General features: G+C 32.8%; 1 protein-coding gene across 1 annotated transcript in view; it reads right to left on the minus strand.

The window, feature by feature from the left end:
* CARPA (Carbonic anhydrase-related protein A) overlaps positions 1-16,459 on the minus strand; it is a 676,873-nt gene extending 660,414 nt beyond the window's left edge. Inside the window, exons 1-2 of the mRNA XM_089595651.1 lie at positions 16,432-16,459; positions 15,525-15,679 (exon numbers count right to left, since the gene is read on the minus strand). Of these exons, the coding sequence (XP_089451777.1) occupies positions 15,525-15,679; positions 16,432-16,459 (183 nt within the window). The remainder of the gene's footprint in view (positions 1-15,524; positions 15,680-16,431) is intronic.
* Positions 16,460-18,184: the final 1,725 nt, after the last annotated feature.

The raw sequence follows: 18,184 nt of genomic DNA on the forward strand, positions 1-18,184 counted from the left end.
GAACTATTTCTCCAGAACGACTCATAGATTTATGTCAAATGGCTAGCACCGGAAGCGTCGCCTCGAAAAGTCCTACTTTTCGCAGACATCAGGTGATTCGGCGAGCCAATAATGCAATAACCTAATAACTCTGAGAATTCTGAAATAATAACGCTAGATTTTGCGCGTAATTTAAATGTAACCGCCAACATTACTTGGCTGGTAGAAATAATTTTTTTTTTGTAGGCATCATGTAACTTGGTGAGCCAATTAACCAATAAGCAGTGCACAGAAAAAAGCGTGAGATATCTCGCAGAATTTAAATATCATCACCGACGTTGCTTGGCCGGTAAGAACAAATTTTTTTCTAGCAGAGGAAAACTTAAGGGGCCACCTAATTACCAACTGTGCTGGTGGGTAAGCGTATAAAAATTAATAAATTCAAAAGTGCAAAAATTTGAACGCAACTGTGGTTGACAAGCAAGCAGAATTTCCGAATTCTGAAATTTGAAAATATTTTAAAACTTACATGCATAAAAAAAGTGTGCATAACTTATACATCCACCACTACAACCAAAGTTTTATTGATTATTTTCTCAAATATATAAGAAAGATGTTGCTCCATTTTGTAAAAAGATATTGTTAATGAATGTTGCAAACTGTTTTTTACATAGCATTTTACGATATCATTAAGTAACAAAAAGGAAAAGGGTACTAAAGAAGAAAAGTTCTCTCTGCTTAAGAGGAAGGACGTGGAGAAAAGAAGAAGTCGCTGTTTTCATCGGTGAAAAAATTCACAACCGATCGATTATCCAGTAACCAAAAATCTTTTCCAGAGAATAAATATTACAAGAGAGTATAGTGGTTCACCATCATGGATTTTGTCATCGATATCCAAAGCTTATATGACTCTGACAGGCATTTTATACCAAAAGAAGTTGCAGTGGTATCGATACAAGCAAACGTCATCGATCATTGGATAATCAAACTACCCCACTCATTTAAAGATTTACCGAACGATGTAAAAAAAATATAATCATTACCGAACGCTAGAAGCTCATGGGATAGAGTAGTTTGAGGTGATATCACAATAAATAAATTAATATATTGCCTTATTACAGTTACGAAAAATCTCAAGAGAATTCGCATGTACGGTAATGATGGAACTTAATTCAGAAGTTTGATATTAGAATGCAAGGTTGATGACTTATCGCAAATTCATACCACGCTTACAATGCATAATAATAAAAATAAAATTGCTTGACCTATATGTCTAATGCATGCGCAAAAACATTCCGAAGACAAACAATTATTTTGTGCACTGCATTGAGCGTGTTTATTTAAAGAATTGATCATCAAGACTATCTTTAAAAGCATCATCATAGGATAGTGATACATATTATAACACCGTCTAGAATCTTAAACGTAAAAGTTCACAACCATCATTTTTCAGTTGCCAAGTTAATGTAGGTAGCATCTGTAATAATAAAAAATAATCGCTTATTTTTTACTGTACGTTTTTGAAAAAAAAGTTATTGCGAAATAAATCCGTCTTACCAACGTTGTAGCTTTTTTTGGAGTGGTCTTCCATCCGAGAATTCATTTAAAAAATTATATACTTACGAATATTAGGAATAGTATCAAATACGAAAAATTTAAAAAATAAAATTAAAAAAAGAATAATAGCAATATGCAACTCCCGGAGAAATTTACTTAAATCAACGGCTTTCTACAAATAAAATTATTAACCAAATGAGCTATTCGGGACTTGCATCTTTCAAAATCTGATAATAAAAATATACATGTCGATTATCTGCGTCGTTGGATGCCAAGAAGGGTAATATTTTTGCGTTGGTTATTCGTTCCTTTTACTCATGGGAGTAGCTGAGAAAAGGAGAAAGTGGTGATTGATGTACATGCAGAGTCAAATCAGCTGACACTCACACTTTGAACCTGCCATGTGTAGATTGATATCTATATATTTGAGTATACATATATACACGTAAGTACTAGCTACGCCACCGTACTGTCGCTTTCATTATTACCTAGTATTTAACGTAAAAGCTTTTCAAAATATAAATAGTATAAAAAATATTGTCATAATGGATACAAGCTGGCAACGCCCGTAGACAAGCATTATTTACGGTCTGACTAGCTGTGTAAAAACAGTTTTTGTTAAAAGGTTTTTAAATAATATAGAACAAATGCCAAACGTTACGTTTGACTGTGTCTTATTTTATTATGCAGAGTGGTAGGATGGCTATAAAAGTGGAAATTTTTTGAAAAACGGACGGCAAATTGAATTTCATGAAGGAAAATCAATACGATCAAATTATTTAAATGATCTTTATCTTAAAAAAACTTTTAACCATTGACGATCTGATGCGTGAGTCGTCGAATCCTGTTGTTATAGATCTTTTTACAAAAGAAAGTCACCATAAAAATATTAGTGTAATGTTTATGACACAAAATATTTTTCACAAATTAACTTATTCAAGAGAATTCAGTCTGAGCACATCGTATAATGTCGTACTTAAAAATCCTCATGATCGCGCGCAAATACAACATTAAGCGAAACAGATGTATCCTGAAGATCTGAAATTATGCAAGAGGCCTATTAAGATGTAACTGCTAAGGGTCATAATTATCTTTTGATTCATTGCAAGCAAAACATTTTGGATGAGTTAAGATTCAGTGTAAGTATATTTTCCGACGAGTGTTCGTACGCTTACCTGTAGAAGTTAATCAACTGCTTGTGCGAATGTGTTTTAAATATTTTTAAAGTTGTAGTTTCTCTAAAAAAATAGGCAAAAAAATTGTTTCTAAGTTTAAAAGTGTTCTAATATAGATAATTGCGGAAGGTGAAGATAAAAATTCGTGGAAAAAATGAGCAAAATTCAATTCAAAACGGTCATGGTTTTTTACCGTCAATATTACGACCTATTCTTCAAAAAAATATTATTAAGAATATTGTAAAAAACATTAGAATTGAAAAAAGAGAAAAAAAGATTTTATGATCTAAACATCAGCTCGAAAGAATAAAGAGAGAAAGCACTACCATGGGCGCGAACCCCAGTCTTTTTACCCCTATAGCCGCAAATAATTTTTTCACACAACTTGTTTCACAAACCACGCAGACAGTCAGAGATAACTTGAGTCGGTCAGACGACTTGATGAAAATAATTCTAGATTTTAATTCGTATAGTAATTAATATAAAAAATTGAAGGAATACTTGAGAGTTTTACACAGATACCTATACTTTATTGATGAAAAGTGTGAGCCAATACTTATTGCAGAAAATGAGGTTGAAAATGTCACTACTACAGATGAATGTGGAATAAATGGTAATATAAGTGTCAGTATTGTACCTAAAGTGTACCAATAATATTCTATGCTGCTTTTAAAACATTAAAAAAGATACAAAAATAATACTTAGCAAGATAGTACATGTATAGAAATTTATAAAGGTAAAATCATCGAAGGGTCGAAAATTATCGACTTAATTAATAACGCTGCTAAGCAAAGATAAAATGTTGAATCAGTGGGTAGAAAAACATTTGCTAGAGTACTTTGAAAAATAAAAACTTCTAAAAAACTCGTGGGAAACACCGACCTTTTGAAAGTCGTAACCCACGACATTTCAAGTTTGCAGTTGGATGGGACCAGTCATACAAATTCGCTCGGTGAAGACGAAGAAACAAGTAAAAAGAAGAGTCTTTCATCACCTTTGGGAAAAACTGTACACCATAACAAATCTAATGACGATAAACATTTAGTACAATTATCTACTCCGAAATCAAGTGGTGTTAAAAATGGGCTACGCTATTATTAAATAATAAATATGGTAGAGAAACAATATTTTCATTCACACCACGGAGCAGCATTTTCTGGTACGCACAATTCAATAAGAGTAAATGAAAATAAAATCGATTCCGAGAAAATCAAAAAGTGACTGCAAAAACATGATGCTTATACTTTGCACAAAACTATTCGACGAAAAAAGAATGAATTGGTATCTTTCATTTTAATTGTAATCGATGTATCAAGCATGTTTGTATGGGTGCAACCTTTAAGTGATAAAAGTTGCCGTAGTGTAACAGCAGAGTTTTCAAAAATTCTTGAAAATAGTAAATCTTGTTCTTCTCTTATGTTACGAACTGATCAAGGGACTGAATTTTAAAACATTGAATTGCAATACTTTTTGAAAGATGATGCCATTAAGTTTTCAGTTGCCAAAAATCCTGATGCTAAAACTGCGGTAGTAGAGCGTGTAATTTGAATGCCTAAGGAGTATATGTACAGATATTTTACATACAAAAATACGTACCGTGACGTAGATGTTTTACGAGATGTAATTAGTGGTTACAATTATACTCCAGAACTAAGTTAGTATCAATCTACAATGCACATGTAGCAAAACAAAATTTTTTAAATTCGAGACAACCTCAAACTAAACAATGTTACAGCCAAGGTAAAGATAAGTATAAATTAGGAGATTATGTATGCAAAACCCGTGATAAAAATGTATTCGAAAAAGATGCGGTTAAAACATAGAGTGAAAAAATATTTAAAACTACTCGAGTTTTGAAAACACAAAGTTTAGTGTAGTAAATTTAGTACACAAAAAGTGTACAAGCTCAATGATTTAGATGGTAAAAAACTGAGGGGTTTTTTTAATTTGAAGAACTTAATCTTGTTCACACAGACCCTGTCCGTGAGTAGGAGCATAAAATTAATAAGATCTTGCAAACCAGAGGGAAAGGAAAAAACAACACTAAGTAAGTAGGGTAGAATACCCTGGAAAGTTTAACTCGTGTGTAAATTCAAAAGATTTAAAAAACAATGCATTATAACGAGTTTACGGTGACTCTACTTAGCAATAGTAGAATATAACTTTTCCCAAACAACACTACAACAAACTTTTCCACTCAGTTATCGAAAAAAAATTAGCAAAGCGGTTAATAGGAGGTTAGAACTTCCGAGATTAACGTACTATGTTGCATATTAGACATGACGAGACAATGATAAGTAAACTAGGCAAAGAAAAAGAGTAGACTATTATCACAAAGATAATAAATGTCAACAGCTTATTTATGATTATCGAGGAAGATTTGTATTTATTGGTTTTTCAATAACAGGGCCAGGACGTACAAGAACATGTGGAAAAACTTTAATCATATCAACGACAGTAAAACGTGTTATTGGGTTTGAGGAAGGATTGACTGAGATTGAGCATGGCTGTGCCAAAATAAGAGGGGATTACAGGCTATTAATTCACTTCAATTAAGTATTGTAGGTAATACATTTGTACCCTTGCTAAAGATAGTAAATTTAGCTGCTCAGGAAATTCATTTTACTAGAAAAATTTCCAATCAATTTGGTAAGCCAATATCATTTAAGTATGGGACACTAATCGTGGTGTTACATTTTAGAAAAGTTTTTTTTCAAGCAAGTCGTTACAAATTTGTTTATAAGCGGTGACTGTTTAGATAATGTTATCCTTGGACACCTTCTGAAAAGAATCAGTTAAGGTTTTGTAGACAACAAAGCCTACAATGGGGATCGTAAGATAAATCCTTTCAACTTTAAAAATCATTCTATAAATTTTTTGTTGTTACACGTTGACGGTGTACAAGTACTTAGTAAACCGCTACAACAAACTCTTACAGCACACCTATGTACATGGAAGCATATCATACTGCATTTTTAGGCATCAGGATCTATTACAACACGTATTATAACATTGTGAATATTTGTTTTTCTTATCATAGTATTTGAAGTATTTATGAAATTTTATTTGTGTTGTAAGCATCGTTATTAAATTTTCTATCAACCATGAAAGATGTTGAATCAAAAATAATTTTCAAAGAGTTTTCGTAATTGAGACGGATATGTTTACCTTCACAAGTCTCGTATGATTTACGGGAGTAAGGCCAGATGCGGTAACCGTAAAATTTTAGTCCCCCTGAAACAAACTTTTTTATAAAAGATTATCCCCCATACTCCACCAACTCATTCGTTAGTTCTCCTAAAAATGATGCTGCGGGAGATAGATACTCATAAGGATTCTAACTACTAAAAATTATTATAGAGTCTGTATCATTCTCCTATCTAGTTTTTCTAAGTAACTGTATCATTTTAACTGTGTTTGATCTGTTGTAAGTGCAGCAATTCCTACGTTTGTACAAGGTAAAGATGGTGATGCCTCTTCCTTAGAACGCCAAGTAACTCATACTGTATTATAGTTACCAGAAAGATAATACTCAACGAAAATTTCTAAATTACAAAGTAGTTTAAGTAAAATATTACAACCGTCAACTACACTAGTCTGAGCTAAATTTGCTCTCTGACCAAATTTACCCCAAAACGGATCCAAACACAACTTCGTGACAGACCTTAGTCCCGAATTTATTTCAATTTTTTTAACATCTAACCTAACCCCTTCTTTTTCCTCATACTGCTCAATATCTCAATACTCCTCAATACAATTTTTTCTCATCCTTCTCCATTTTAATATTGCTCAGCCACCCACCTGCTTCTTGTTTTATTTTTAAAAAAGTGTCGATGTATTGTGAAAATAATCCACCACTACGTGATACAGCGACGTATTGTACAATTTAATACTGCCAAATGACATCTATTTTAATGATTCTGTAACCACACTATAAATTTTTTTATTTTATCTTATACCCATGTACCCACCAAAGCTCGCACATTTACAGAATCGTGAGGGCATTTATCATCGTTCACTTCTTCTATGCATGTCCTACATAAACCGAAAAGTCATCTTCTACGCATTTTTGTGGGGAGCACTAGGTGCAATTAATTTTGCAGTGATAAGACTACGCATTTTTCTAAGGCTATGTTTGCATAGGCTCTGTTAATTTAAGTCAGTTAACATCACGTGATCATTTATAACCAGTGCGAGTGAGATGGTGACATTATGTTGTCTCCCTCGTACTTATGATAAATGATCAGGTGATTTTAACTGACTTAACAAACGGAGCCTTATGCGAACACAGCCTAAATCATTAACTTTGTTGGTGAAATCCTCATATTTTTTTCCTGTTGAAATAAAACTATAATCCCCTGTTTCAATCTTACGATGTCTTAAAGGGAATTTTTCAGTCTTGCATATAAAGGGTTACAAGGAGCATTCATCGAAATAACTTATTTTTTCAGAATCTTTAGCGTCGTACCTAATGACAATATTACCTTTACGATCTCCGTAAAAGGCTTCTCGTGGGCTTACAATAATATCTCGAGCAATAGGGTGATCTCTTACGTAATTTTGAAAATTTTTGATAAATTCTCATCAAAGCCATGTTCCCACATTTTAATTATATTATACCCATATTCTTTTAATATTTTACTTATTTTTTAAGTATTTCTATAACGTTTGGTAAATGATTCATTGTTACTTAATTTTTCAAATCAATCATTAGGATAGGGACATCCATGGAAATAACAACTGTAAAATTCAATAGCTGTTCCTTTAACGTTTATATTTTTTCCTTTTAAATAACCGTCAACAAGGAATTCTTCTTTTAAACGATATTCTTAAAATTGACGTGCTTGAATAATCTCTGTTTTTCTCATTTCCCTCCCCCCCCCCCCACAAAAGCCAATTAATATATTTTTTGTGAAATTCACTCACGCGACTATACCCTGTAGTAGGCATAACGCCAACTGTCTCTTTTATTTAATTCTTCTTTTATAATACCAAACACGTGCAAGCTATAGTCACGCTTTCCGCAAAAGGTTCCACTTTTCAAACTTGAATAAAGATTTTTCTAAAAGCTGTACAAGCTTAACTTAGTATTTTTACGTCTTGCACGCAATAATCACTTAGTTCCTTATTTAAGTCGAACTCTACATTCTCTTTCCTCGTAATTTTTCAGTACCATTCTAAAATTCTTTACAATCCTTAACATTCGTTGTATAAGATTCGATGGGAGGATATGCACTCTTGTAATTTAAGTTTTCTTTTGTTGTAAGTAGATGTGGAAAACATCGTTTTCTTATGTTTTCATTTAAATTGAATGTTATAGGGAAGTCTACTGATCGCATACGTAAATAGTTTAAACCATCTATAAACATTGTTTTCTTTACAGACATACGTATACTATTTCTATCAGAAAGTCTAACATCAGGAGTTATTCCATTATTATTATTCACTACAGATTTTAAGATAAGTTGTGCATCACCCGATTTTGCATTATGTGCTATGCAAATGAAGAAAGAGAAAGTTTTACTTTCAAACCTTATAACGAAATCAACAAATTTTTTTAAACACTCCTCTTCCTCAAAAATAAGTTGTTTAACTCTGCAACATGGGCATGAATACGAATACCGTACCACCTCTGGAACTTTCAAAATTCAGAAGGACCAAACCCATCTTAGTTATTTAAATCATTTTTACACGCTTGCATTAATTCAACTGTCTTACTATTTTGTTTTTTTTTTAGTTTTTATGTTACACCATTTCTTATACTAAGTAGTCGAGAATTTTTTTTTTGTCAAAACTTTACCTCATACAAGTGCTATAGCTAACATAGATTATCTTGATTCTTCGTAGAGGAGATACCTTTTTTACTTAAATTATTTAATACATCTTCCGGTGCACCCCACCTTCGTGGGAGTTTGACATACGTAACCTCAACTACTGAGCTTTTTGCGATATTGATGATTCGTTTACTATGTTCGATTTTTTGACATGAACCCCAGATATCGTTGAGACTTATTTAGAAAGAAGATTAGATTTTTTCATGTTTATTTAAATAAAACAGTCTAAGTTCCGTTAGTCTTGTACGGGGCATCGGTACTAAGACAAAAAAGTTTAGCTACGGTAAGGCGACATAAGTCAATAAAATGGATTTTGGATCAACAAAGTTCGATGCAGAAAATCACATGGAAAACTGTAAATAATGGTGGTAAATTTAGAAAATTTTATATTTTCATTAATTACGATAAACACAATATTCGTTCAAATACTTATAACATGTTAGTAAGTGTTAGAAATTATTCTATGAAATTTTCTAAACAACTCACAATTGAAATGGAGTCCAACGGCTAGTTGTGAGAATATTCTGCAAGTATTCTTATTTAAAACGTTACGTTATAGCATTTTATAATATTAAAAAAAAAGTAATATGTGGTAGTCCTACATAAAACAAAGTTTTGGCTCTTAAAGTTTTGTATACGAAGCTCTAATATCAAACGTCTCATTACTATACCAAACAAAAAAAATTGTATAGTGTTATTATCATAGAATCTGATAACTAGATGTGAGAATTATCTGAGGTATAATAATCCCCTATAGACAAAATGTTCTAACTCTTGTAAGAGCTTCTTTACGGAACTATGTACGTTACTGCATTCTATAAGAATTTACAGATAATGAAAAAGTTAACAAAAAAGCTCTATACACAATTATGAACGAATTTGGAACACTTCAAATTCTGGCCGTTATGGAGTTGGTTCCCAAAATCAGAAAAACAATGCAATTGGTTCTCGGCTCATTAAGATGCATACTGGAGTTGGTTCCCGGGTGTTTGAGAAGTATACTGGAATTGATTCCCAATACATAAAATCGTACAAAGAGTTAAAAAAAACATTTTTAACTTAAAACTCTTGCAAAAATAAGTAAACACTGCTCTCATAATCATGATGATAATCTATCCATGTAATAATTGATCTTGTAAGGAACTATATAGGTACATAGTATATGAAGCTCGACTAAAAGTAAACATGTGGTCATTCATCTTGTAAGGAACTGTGTAGTTATTGAGTGTACATAGTATATAAGGCTCGACTAAAAGTATATTCATAGAATCCGGGGCTCTCGACGTGTAAAGTAGTATTTCTTTTATAATATTCAGTGTAAGTTTATTGACATTCTGTTCATTTCATATAACATTGTGTTTAGCACTTGAAGAAGCAGCTGTAGTATTTGATTAGTTAACGAGTAATCTTGTTATTGTGTGAAATGGAAAGTATGACGGAAAATATATTGAACATATTAGTATGAAAGACATGGCACATTTTTTTTTACGGCCAGGAACCAACTCCAGTATGAATTCTAATGAGCTGGTAACCAACTCTATAATGATTATATCTGAAGGAATGCGTCGGGAACCAATTCAGGATCACGGCGAATTCTATACTCAAAACTCTTGTATAATAATGTTAAAAATAATAAAATATACTGAAAGTCTTATAGTTTGATAAATGCAAAATATAATAATTAGTAAAAATAAACTTAGCACTTATAAATCCTCATAAATAAAATGTTAGCTCTCAAACTTATAAGAACTTTTGTAGTAAAACTTTTAAGTTACAGCATTTTATAAGTTCTTATGGACATTATTGTACAACTTAATGAAATAGTACTTTGTTTGATAATTTTTTCCGGATGAAATATTATAAAATCTAATACATGTCTATAGCATAATACTAATATAAACGTTAACTTAATACTAATATAGAACAAATCATTTTATGTTTTAGTAAAGTTACAGATGACATGTTGACGCGACATATCAGATGAGATCTTAGATGAGATATCAGCTGACGTTCATTACGAAGCTACGGACCCACTACAATGGATAAAGAATGTATGTCTCTTGTAAAATTGTACTGTTTTATTTTAATTTTTTTTTTTTTTTTTTTTTTTTGCAGAACTGATAAATCTGCCAGTTTTATATAGAGTAGCTGCAGACGTTGCTAACGATTCCACAGTTTTGGGTATTTTTTTCAAATGAAAACTAGCAAGTTGCTCGCGGAGTTTGCAGAACCCTACTTACGCCATTTTCGGGACCACATGAGTGGTTTTTTTTGTAACGGGAAAGTAAGTGCGTCCATTAACTCTGTCAAAACTGTGATATTGTAGAAGTAAAAGGATTTATTTTACAAGATCACCAATAACCACTATTTCTCCTGCTGCTTGGCTCTAGATCCACTTCGAAACTACGTTAGCATTTTTCTGGGTGGAGCCATCAGAGAGACTATTGTATTTTGCTGCATTTTATAGTATAAGCGAGTTAGCATTTTAGATAAACAAATCGTTCATTGACTTTTTTTACCGAATACTTATGAAAAAAAAAGCAACAATCGCTGAGTATATTTCTGGACAGCAAATTTTTATGGAATCTCTGTGAAAAAACGTCGAAAATATCCGTAAAACAGGATCTCAGGGGTTTTCGATGCGAAAAAAAAATTAAATAAATAACGCTTAAAATTTAGAAATACAGCGTGACTGTATATCAATAATAATCTTCAAAACCCGATATTTCGACATCCTGCAGATGTCCTCTTCAGGGCAATAAAATTGTGAGGATAATACGCGATTTCGTCGCATGAAGCTCGCAAAAGAAAATTAGTCAATCATGGCTACTGGATAATGACACGCCAAACAAAAGTACTGCGTAATTTGTACATACATTTGTACATACAGAATGTATGTACAAATTATACGGTTCTTTTGTTTGGCGTGTCGTTATCTAATAGCCATCTGTAACTAATTTTTGTTTGCGCGCTTCCTGCAACGTAATCGCGTGTTATCCTCACACTTTTATTGCCCTAGGGACATCTGCAGAATTTCGAAATATTAGCTTTTATACATGATTATGAAAATACAGTCATGCTCTATTTTCAAATTTTAAACGTTATTTTTTTATTATTCAACAAGGGAACAAGTGTTTGAAAGATTTTTAACCTTAAGACATTTGATTTAGATATGGACGAACAAAAATTTTTTGACAAAAATAAAAAAATGTCTGAGATAACATGCAATAATGAGTTGTTTCAGATCCAAATCAGTCCACAACTTTCCCACAAAAAAATAAAAACTGCTGAAAATTGCCGTTTATTGACCTTTAATTAGAGGGCTTTTAATAAATAGTCCTAAAAACCTTTTTTCAGGGCTTAAATTGTAGACATTTGTAATATCTAGCTTTAATAAGAATTTGGTTGCCAAACTTGTTTTTAGTTTTTCCGTGATTCGTTGAAGCGTGAAAAAAAATGTTTTGTCAAGAGAACGGATAAATCGCTAAAAATGGGCCAAATTTAGTTTTTCAAAGCGATATGTATTCTGCAAATTTTTGTCCATGACACAATCATCGTTTTAAATCCTCATAATGTTTTCAAGCTTTAAAAAAACGTACTGAAAATTAGAGAAATTTTTCGGCTTTGGGCATCGAGGCAAGCCAGTGAAAAGGAAAGGATACATGGTAAGGAAAGCCTCTCTGCTGCGCTGGCTAGATTTGGCTAAGCGAACGCTTGAAACTGAATGTGTATCATTTAATCACCCGTGCTTTAAAAGAGTACCACGACTTTGAAAGTATGGGGCCGATTTAGATGATATTTTTTTAATACACAGTATCTTTGAGGCGTACAAGCTTATTGAAAAATGGCTTCAAACTGTAAAGAAATAGCGGAGTTTCCTTTAACCGACGATTTCTTTCTACCATCAAAATCATCGAGTTGGTGAACACATGCGTTTTAGTGCCATGTATTTAAGGCATGCATTGGCATAGTGTGGTTAGTGATAGAGTAGTACATAACTTGCCTATCCGGGTCTAGTAGAGAAACATCTGCAGAAAATGAATCACTTCAAAAAATTAGATTTGGATCATTTTTAGCGATTTCTCTATTATGTACACAAAACACCTATAATATATCATGCACCTAATGAGTGAGATTAGGAATGTCGCAGATTTCAAATTGTGTACACTATTTTTTTGCATACTCTTGTCGAAAGAGCTGATTATCTGTTTTGTAGCAGGGTAGGTATGAGACACTTTTGGCGGGGGTACACGGAAAATCTATTGTACGGATTATTTTGATGTTTTTTCACATAGATTCCGGGAAAATTTGCTTTCTAAAAATGTACTCAGCTATTTTTGCTATTTTTTTTATAATTATCTAGTTAAAAAATTGGGCGGGGAATTTTTTTGAAAATATGGGGTCAAACACGCTAATTCACCTGTTCTATGGGCTACAATTTTTTGAAGTCAAACTTTTCTAGGCATGCCTTATGTGGAGAACTAGCCCATAAAATGAACAAGTGAGTGAACAAACCAACAGTGGCGTGTACATATCTATGGATATCATCTACGTACTAGCCAGCGCTAACTGCAGCGCAGAAATCTTTTTGTCTGTCTCTCTCTTCCTCTCTCTCTTTTTCCCTCTCACATGCGCACAATGATGTGCCACAGTTAGTCTATCTTTATAATATGTAATACATGCTCTCTTTATACCTAGTGTTGCATGGTGGAAATCGTAACGTGGCTGTGATACTAGCTAAGCTGGGCCTATGTTGCAGCTAAGGTACTATCAAGTAAATAATGCCAGATATACCAAAAATAATTCCGCGTATAGAAAATAAGTGTTGAGATGCATAAATATACCTTACACGCATACATACAAACAATTAAAATAGTTCCAAAAATAATAAGAGTCGTATCTCAAAGACAAAGCTTCATCCTACATACAGTACCTATAAATTAATTGACTTTTTATTCTCAATTATGTATTGTAAGAATAACTGTCAGTTGACTGAAACCTACATTCTCAGTATTAATATTGTAAATGGTAGAAACTAGTGAAGCACGGGTGAATTTGAATGTTAAACTAAAATTAATTGTATAAAACAAATAAAATTACTGATTACAACCTTAAAATGAAAAAAAGCTATGTCTATTTTTTTTCTTTATCAGATTTAGCGGATTATTTTACTTTTATGGTAGACAAAATTCAAAAAAAAATTTTAATTTCTCGGATACACAGATTCCAACAAGAATTGAGTATATAAATGAAGTCATATCAAACTCACCAATAATACTTTACACACCTATACGGAGCAAAAGTAAAGTAAGTCTCAGATCTAACATAGATAGTCGTCCGAGGCATAGCCAGGGGTACCAAATGACGTAAGATCTGAGGCTTCATCACCTTTATCTATAGGGTGGAAACAATTTTTTACCAATGATGCACCGATAAAATAAATTATTGTCCCACGTAACGGAAAATTCCTTCTTTTGGCACCATATGGTAAAAATTTTTGTTTCGTTCTGCGTAACATGACCACCAATTCGTATATGTGTTAATACATATATCACAGCATACATAGAAGTATTTAGAAGTCGTATATTACGTGTATCATAAGTAGTATATTAAAGTATATGTACTTTATGCGCGTGCGTGCTTGAATGTGTAATAATAGTAAAATTTTCACTATTTTTACATCTCATTCTGTAAAACCTACTGAAATTAGTTGTACTCTAATTTTCTCACTTTCTGTTGTACCGAGTTCAATAACATGCAAGTTGAAACTACTGTCAGGGGTCCCGAGACCTACACCTGGTTTTTTTTATTTCTTTCTAATTGTTTTTATAGTAACAACAGATATAATGCTATTGATTTAAAAAATTAGTATTAAAATGTGACTAAGATATTGTTTTTTTTTATTTATGTCGCAAGAAAAATCTTATTTTTGTGTTGAATTTTTCATAAAACTTATTGCAATGTTGTGCGTATGAAGAATAAATTGATTTTCAAAAAATTAAGTAACATTATGCACACGTATACCCAGAAATTTTCAAGGTACTTATGTTTCAGGCGCAATACTTTTGTTGTAAGTTACATTGGAAAAAATTCCTTTTGCTTGGATAAACTATTGTGCTAAGGATGATAATTAAAGTTAAAAATAGTTTTTAGTCGATCACTGTAAACTGCACTGCTCTTTAGTAAACATATAGAAGTAAATTTTTTTTTGGATTTAACTTATAACTGAAGCGGCCTTTTTTTGTAAGTTTCAAGTACAATATTACTTACAGCTTACTTTTTTTTAAAATTCCATAGTAAACAAAATGACGTATCAAAAATTTTCCTGCACGTGAGAAAGCAGATATAGGCTTTGATTAATGATATTGTTAATTTACTTTTTAACGAAAAAAAATCAACATGGGAGACTTAGGCAAAAGTTTTTATGAATGCAATGAATTACAAGTATGGGTGTGATTAAACCATAAATTTCAGAATATTTAATAAGTATAAAAATAATTTTAGTGTACAGCAACAGTTATAAATAATGAAAATAAAAGTCATTCAATTTGATATTAAATTAAAAATTTGTAATTCCATTAAATGTCAATTGGTTATCTTAAAGTTAAAAAATTATTAACTTCTGTTTATTTAATAAATAGCTTCAAACTTTACTCTTTGATGTATTAATCGGGTGGATAAGAATTTCAAAATCGTTTTTTAAATTAACCGTGGGAGGAGATGCAATATTATTTTTTATTTCTGGAAGAGAGTATAATTATACACTGTGTAAACTGTGCACCCAGGATCAAGCTTGAATAGGTCTAGTTAACATAGACGGGTCACTATCTACAATGATCTTAGCCTGCTAAGCCTATAAAACAAGGAAAGTTTCCTGTAGACCTGGATTATAGAACAAGAAGTTTGCTAAATTTGTTTGTGTGTACGTTAAGCTGGTGAGTATGCGATACGCGATAATGAGAGAATTCTTAAAAATTACCTTATGCTTGTCTACATGCACTGGCCTTAGATGGGGATCAAAAAGTAGCTTCTCTGGCTCGATGTTAAGGGGGCTTTGCCTTCTACCTTTACTGCATAAAGACCATTGTGGATTAATGAGACCCCAAAACGATGGACCTGAAATTATAAAATGTTCTATTTATAATTTCTTCTACTTTCACCATTTAATTAATTTCTTCTATACATTTTTTTTGCTTCGTTCTTATAAACACTTGGGAATCATACATGCCATACTTATTCTACAAGGCACATATAACTCTAAGTAACGTACAAATAAGAAAACATAAGACTATAAGTAAACTTCATTAGTGATAAATAATTTTCTCCAATAAAAATGGGTATAATCGTTTACATTTTTGATCAGTAAATCGAAAGCCCAAAAACAAAAACAATTATAATAGAATTTAGTATTTAGGCAGATTTGACTAATCCCTCAACGACTTTTAATTTGCCTCATAAGAACTTATTTTTAGTACACAATTCAATCACCTTAGGTACAATTCATTAATTAAAGTCCTTAGGATTTTTTGAAAAGTTATTATAAAATAAATAACTTACAGCAGCTTCGATGAATTGATTTCTACATAATTGTTTATGAAACGGATAAAAGTTCTTTCTGAACGCAATGTCAACGACTAATCTATAACACTTGTCACACGCTGCAATGAAGTTAATAAAAACTGTTTATTGTTTGTTTTATACTTAACATCACAACAGTACTATTTCAATTAATTGCATTAGATTATAACACATACATGAAAGGTTAGCTCCTCTTAAAAAAAGCCGCCGTATTTCGTTTCGATGTAAAATTAAATTTTTTTTAAATGAAAACTTCTTTAGGTCCACCTTGGTCGGGTATCGAAGCAGTAGAAACGTACGTAACGTACGGCAGAAATCTATGTAAGGTACGAACATACCTATATATACTGCCACTCGGTAGTGCTCGAGTCTCACCGTTCGTTTTCGGATTCTACTGCATATATGTTCTTATGGTATTTAGTGATACAGTTTTATCAATGAATTAATTGAAAAAGCTCATTTTTTAAAAGATTGGAAAACTTCTCTTACTACCTTGATAGCTAAAAAAAAATCCTATACATCATCATCTGATGCACGTCCAATGTTAAAGCTTTCTGAGCTTTCCAAGGTTATGCAGCAACTGATATATGATCAACTGACTCATTACTTTGGGGCATGCAACCTGCTTGATTTTCACCAGTCAGATTTCTGAAAGGGGTATAGTATCCAGACAGTTATGCTTACTATCCTTGATGGAATATGTACTGGAATAGGCTGTAAAGAATTAACGATCCTAGTGCTGTTTAGTTTTTCTGAAGCCTTTAATACAGTTTTGCGCACCCTGCTGCTAGAGAAAATGCGGTACTTAAATTATGATGATTATTCTATTAGATAGTTTTACGGTTACCTCTATAATCGTAAGCAAGCTATTTCATAAGATGGACACGCTATTTCAGACTGGATGATGCCTACATCTGGTGTGCCCCAGGGCAGTAATCTACGACAACTATTGTTTTTAAAATTTTTTATTTTTTTTTTTTATATACCGGGTTACCACGACAGCCTACTTGGCCTAGTCGCGGGGGCCACCCACTCACCACCTATGTGTGGGGGGTGTATTGCCACACCCATCTCTAAACCTTTTTCCTCACATCCTACCTAAATCCATGGGCACAGTGTGAGCATCTCCAGTGGAACACCTTGCCAGTTAAGCTGACACTCTCTGCACCGATGGTGCATCGGGTCCACTCACCACTGTGTAGCCTTTCCCCGGAGAAGTCTCCATTATTCCAGTATGTCCACTCCTCGCCGGTTCAGCTGGCGATCTCTGCCGAAGCATCGGATCCAGGCTAATTAGCATCCCCGAAGAAGCCCCATGTTTCGGGGGCCACTCCTCGCTGGTAAGGCCGGCGATCCCTTCCCGACACCTGGCATCGGGTCCGCTAATCCCTACCTATAGCCCTAACACTCTTTCGTATTCACCCAGGCCCGAAAACCTGTGGGGCAAGGAAAAAACCCTGGAATCACTCTGAAGGAAAATTCCATGGAAAAACCCGCCCCAAAACAGCCCGGGTTACATAGGAACTTTTCCCGATGAAAACAGTTTTTGAAAAAATCTGCATTTACCGGGAATCGAACCCATGACCCCTAGAACTGCGTTGTATTAGTAACAAGCACGCTTACCACTGAGCCAACGCCACTCCTAACTATTATTTTTAATATTCATTAATAGTATCTCATACATGATTCAGTACTGTTAATTTAAACTCTATCCTGATGACTTACAAATATATTTCAATTTTTCTCCAGATGATATTATTGATTATTTTAATAAGGACATGACACTAGCAGCATAGCAGATTGATCGGATCTCCACTATCTCTACTATTTTAAAATTGACTTTCTTAAAATCTTAGTAATGTTACTTAGTGGTACTACTTTATTTCATAAATTTATCTGGCCATTCATACATATTTTGAGATTCGCACTTCAGCAGTGTGGTGCCCGTTATGCTTTGCGTTTTTGAAGTTTTTCTTCCATAGGCATGTTATGCCCGAGATAAATCAATGATTTCAGATTTGTGACGTTGAGAAGATGCATAATGGAAGTGAATTTTACATG

This window comes from Copidosoma floridanum, unplaced genomic scaffold, assembly GCF_036245765.1.
Source record: "Copidosoma floridanum isolate Cflo_tuat_1 unplaced genomic scaffold, Cflo_Japanese_pri ptg000026l, whole genome shotgun sequence".
Lineage (NCBI taxonomy): Eukaryota > Metazoa > Arthropoda > Insecta > Hymenoptera > Encyrtidae > Copidosoma > Copidosoma floridanum.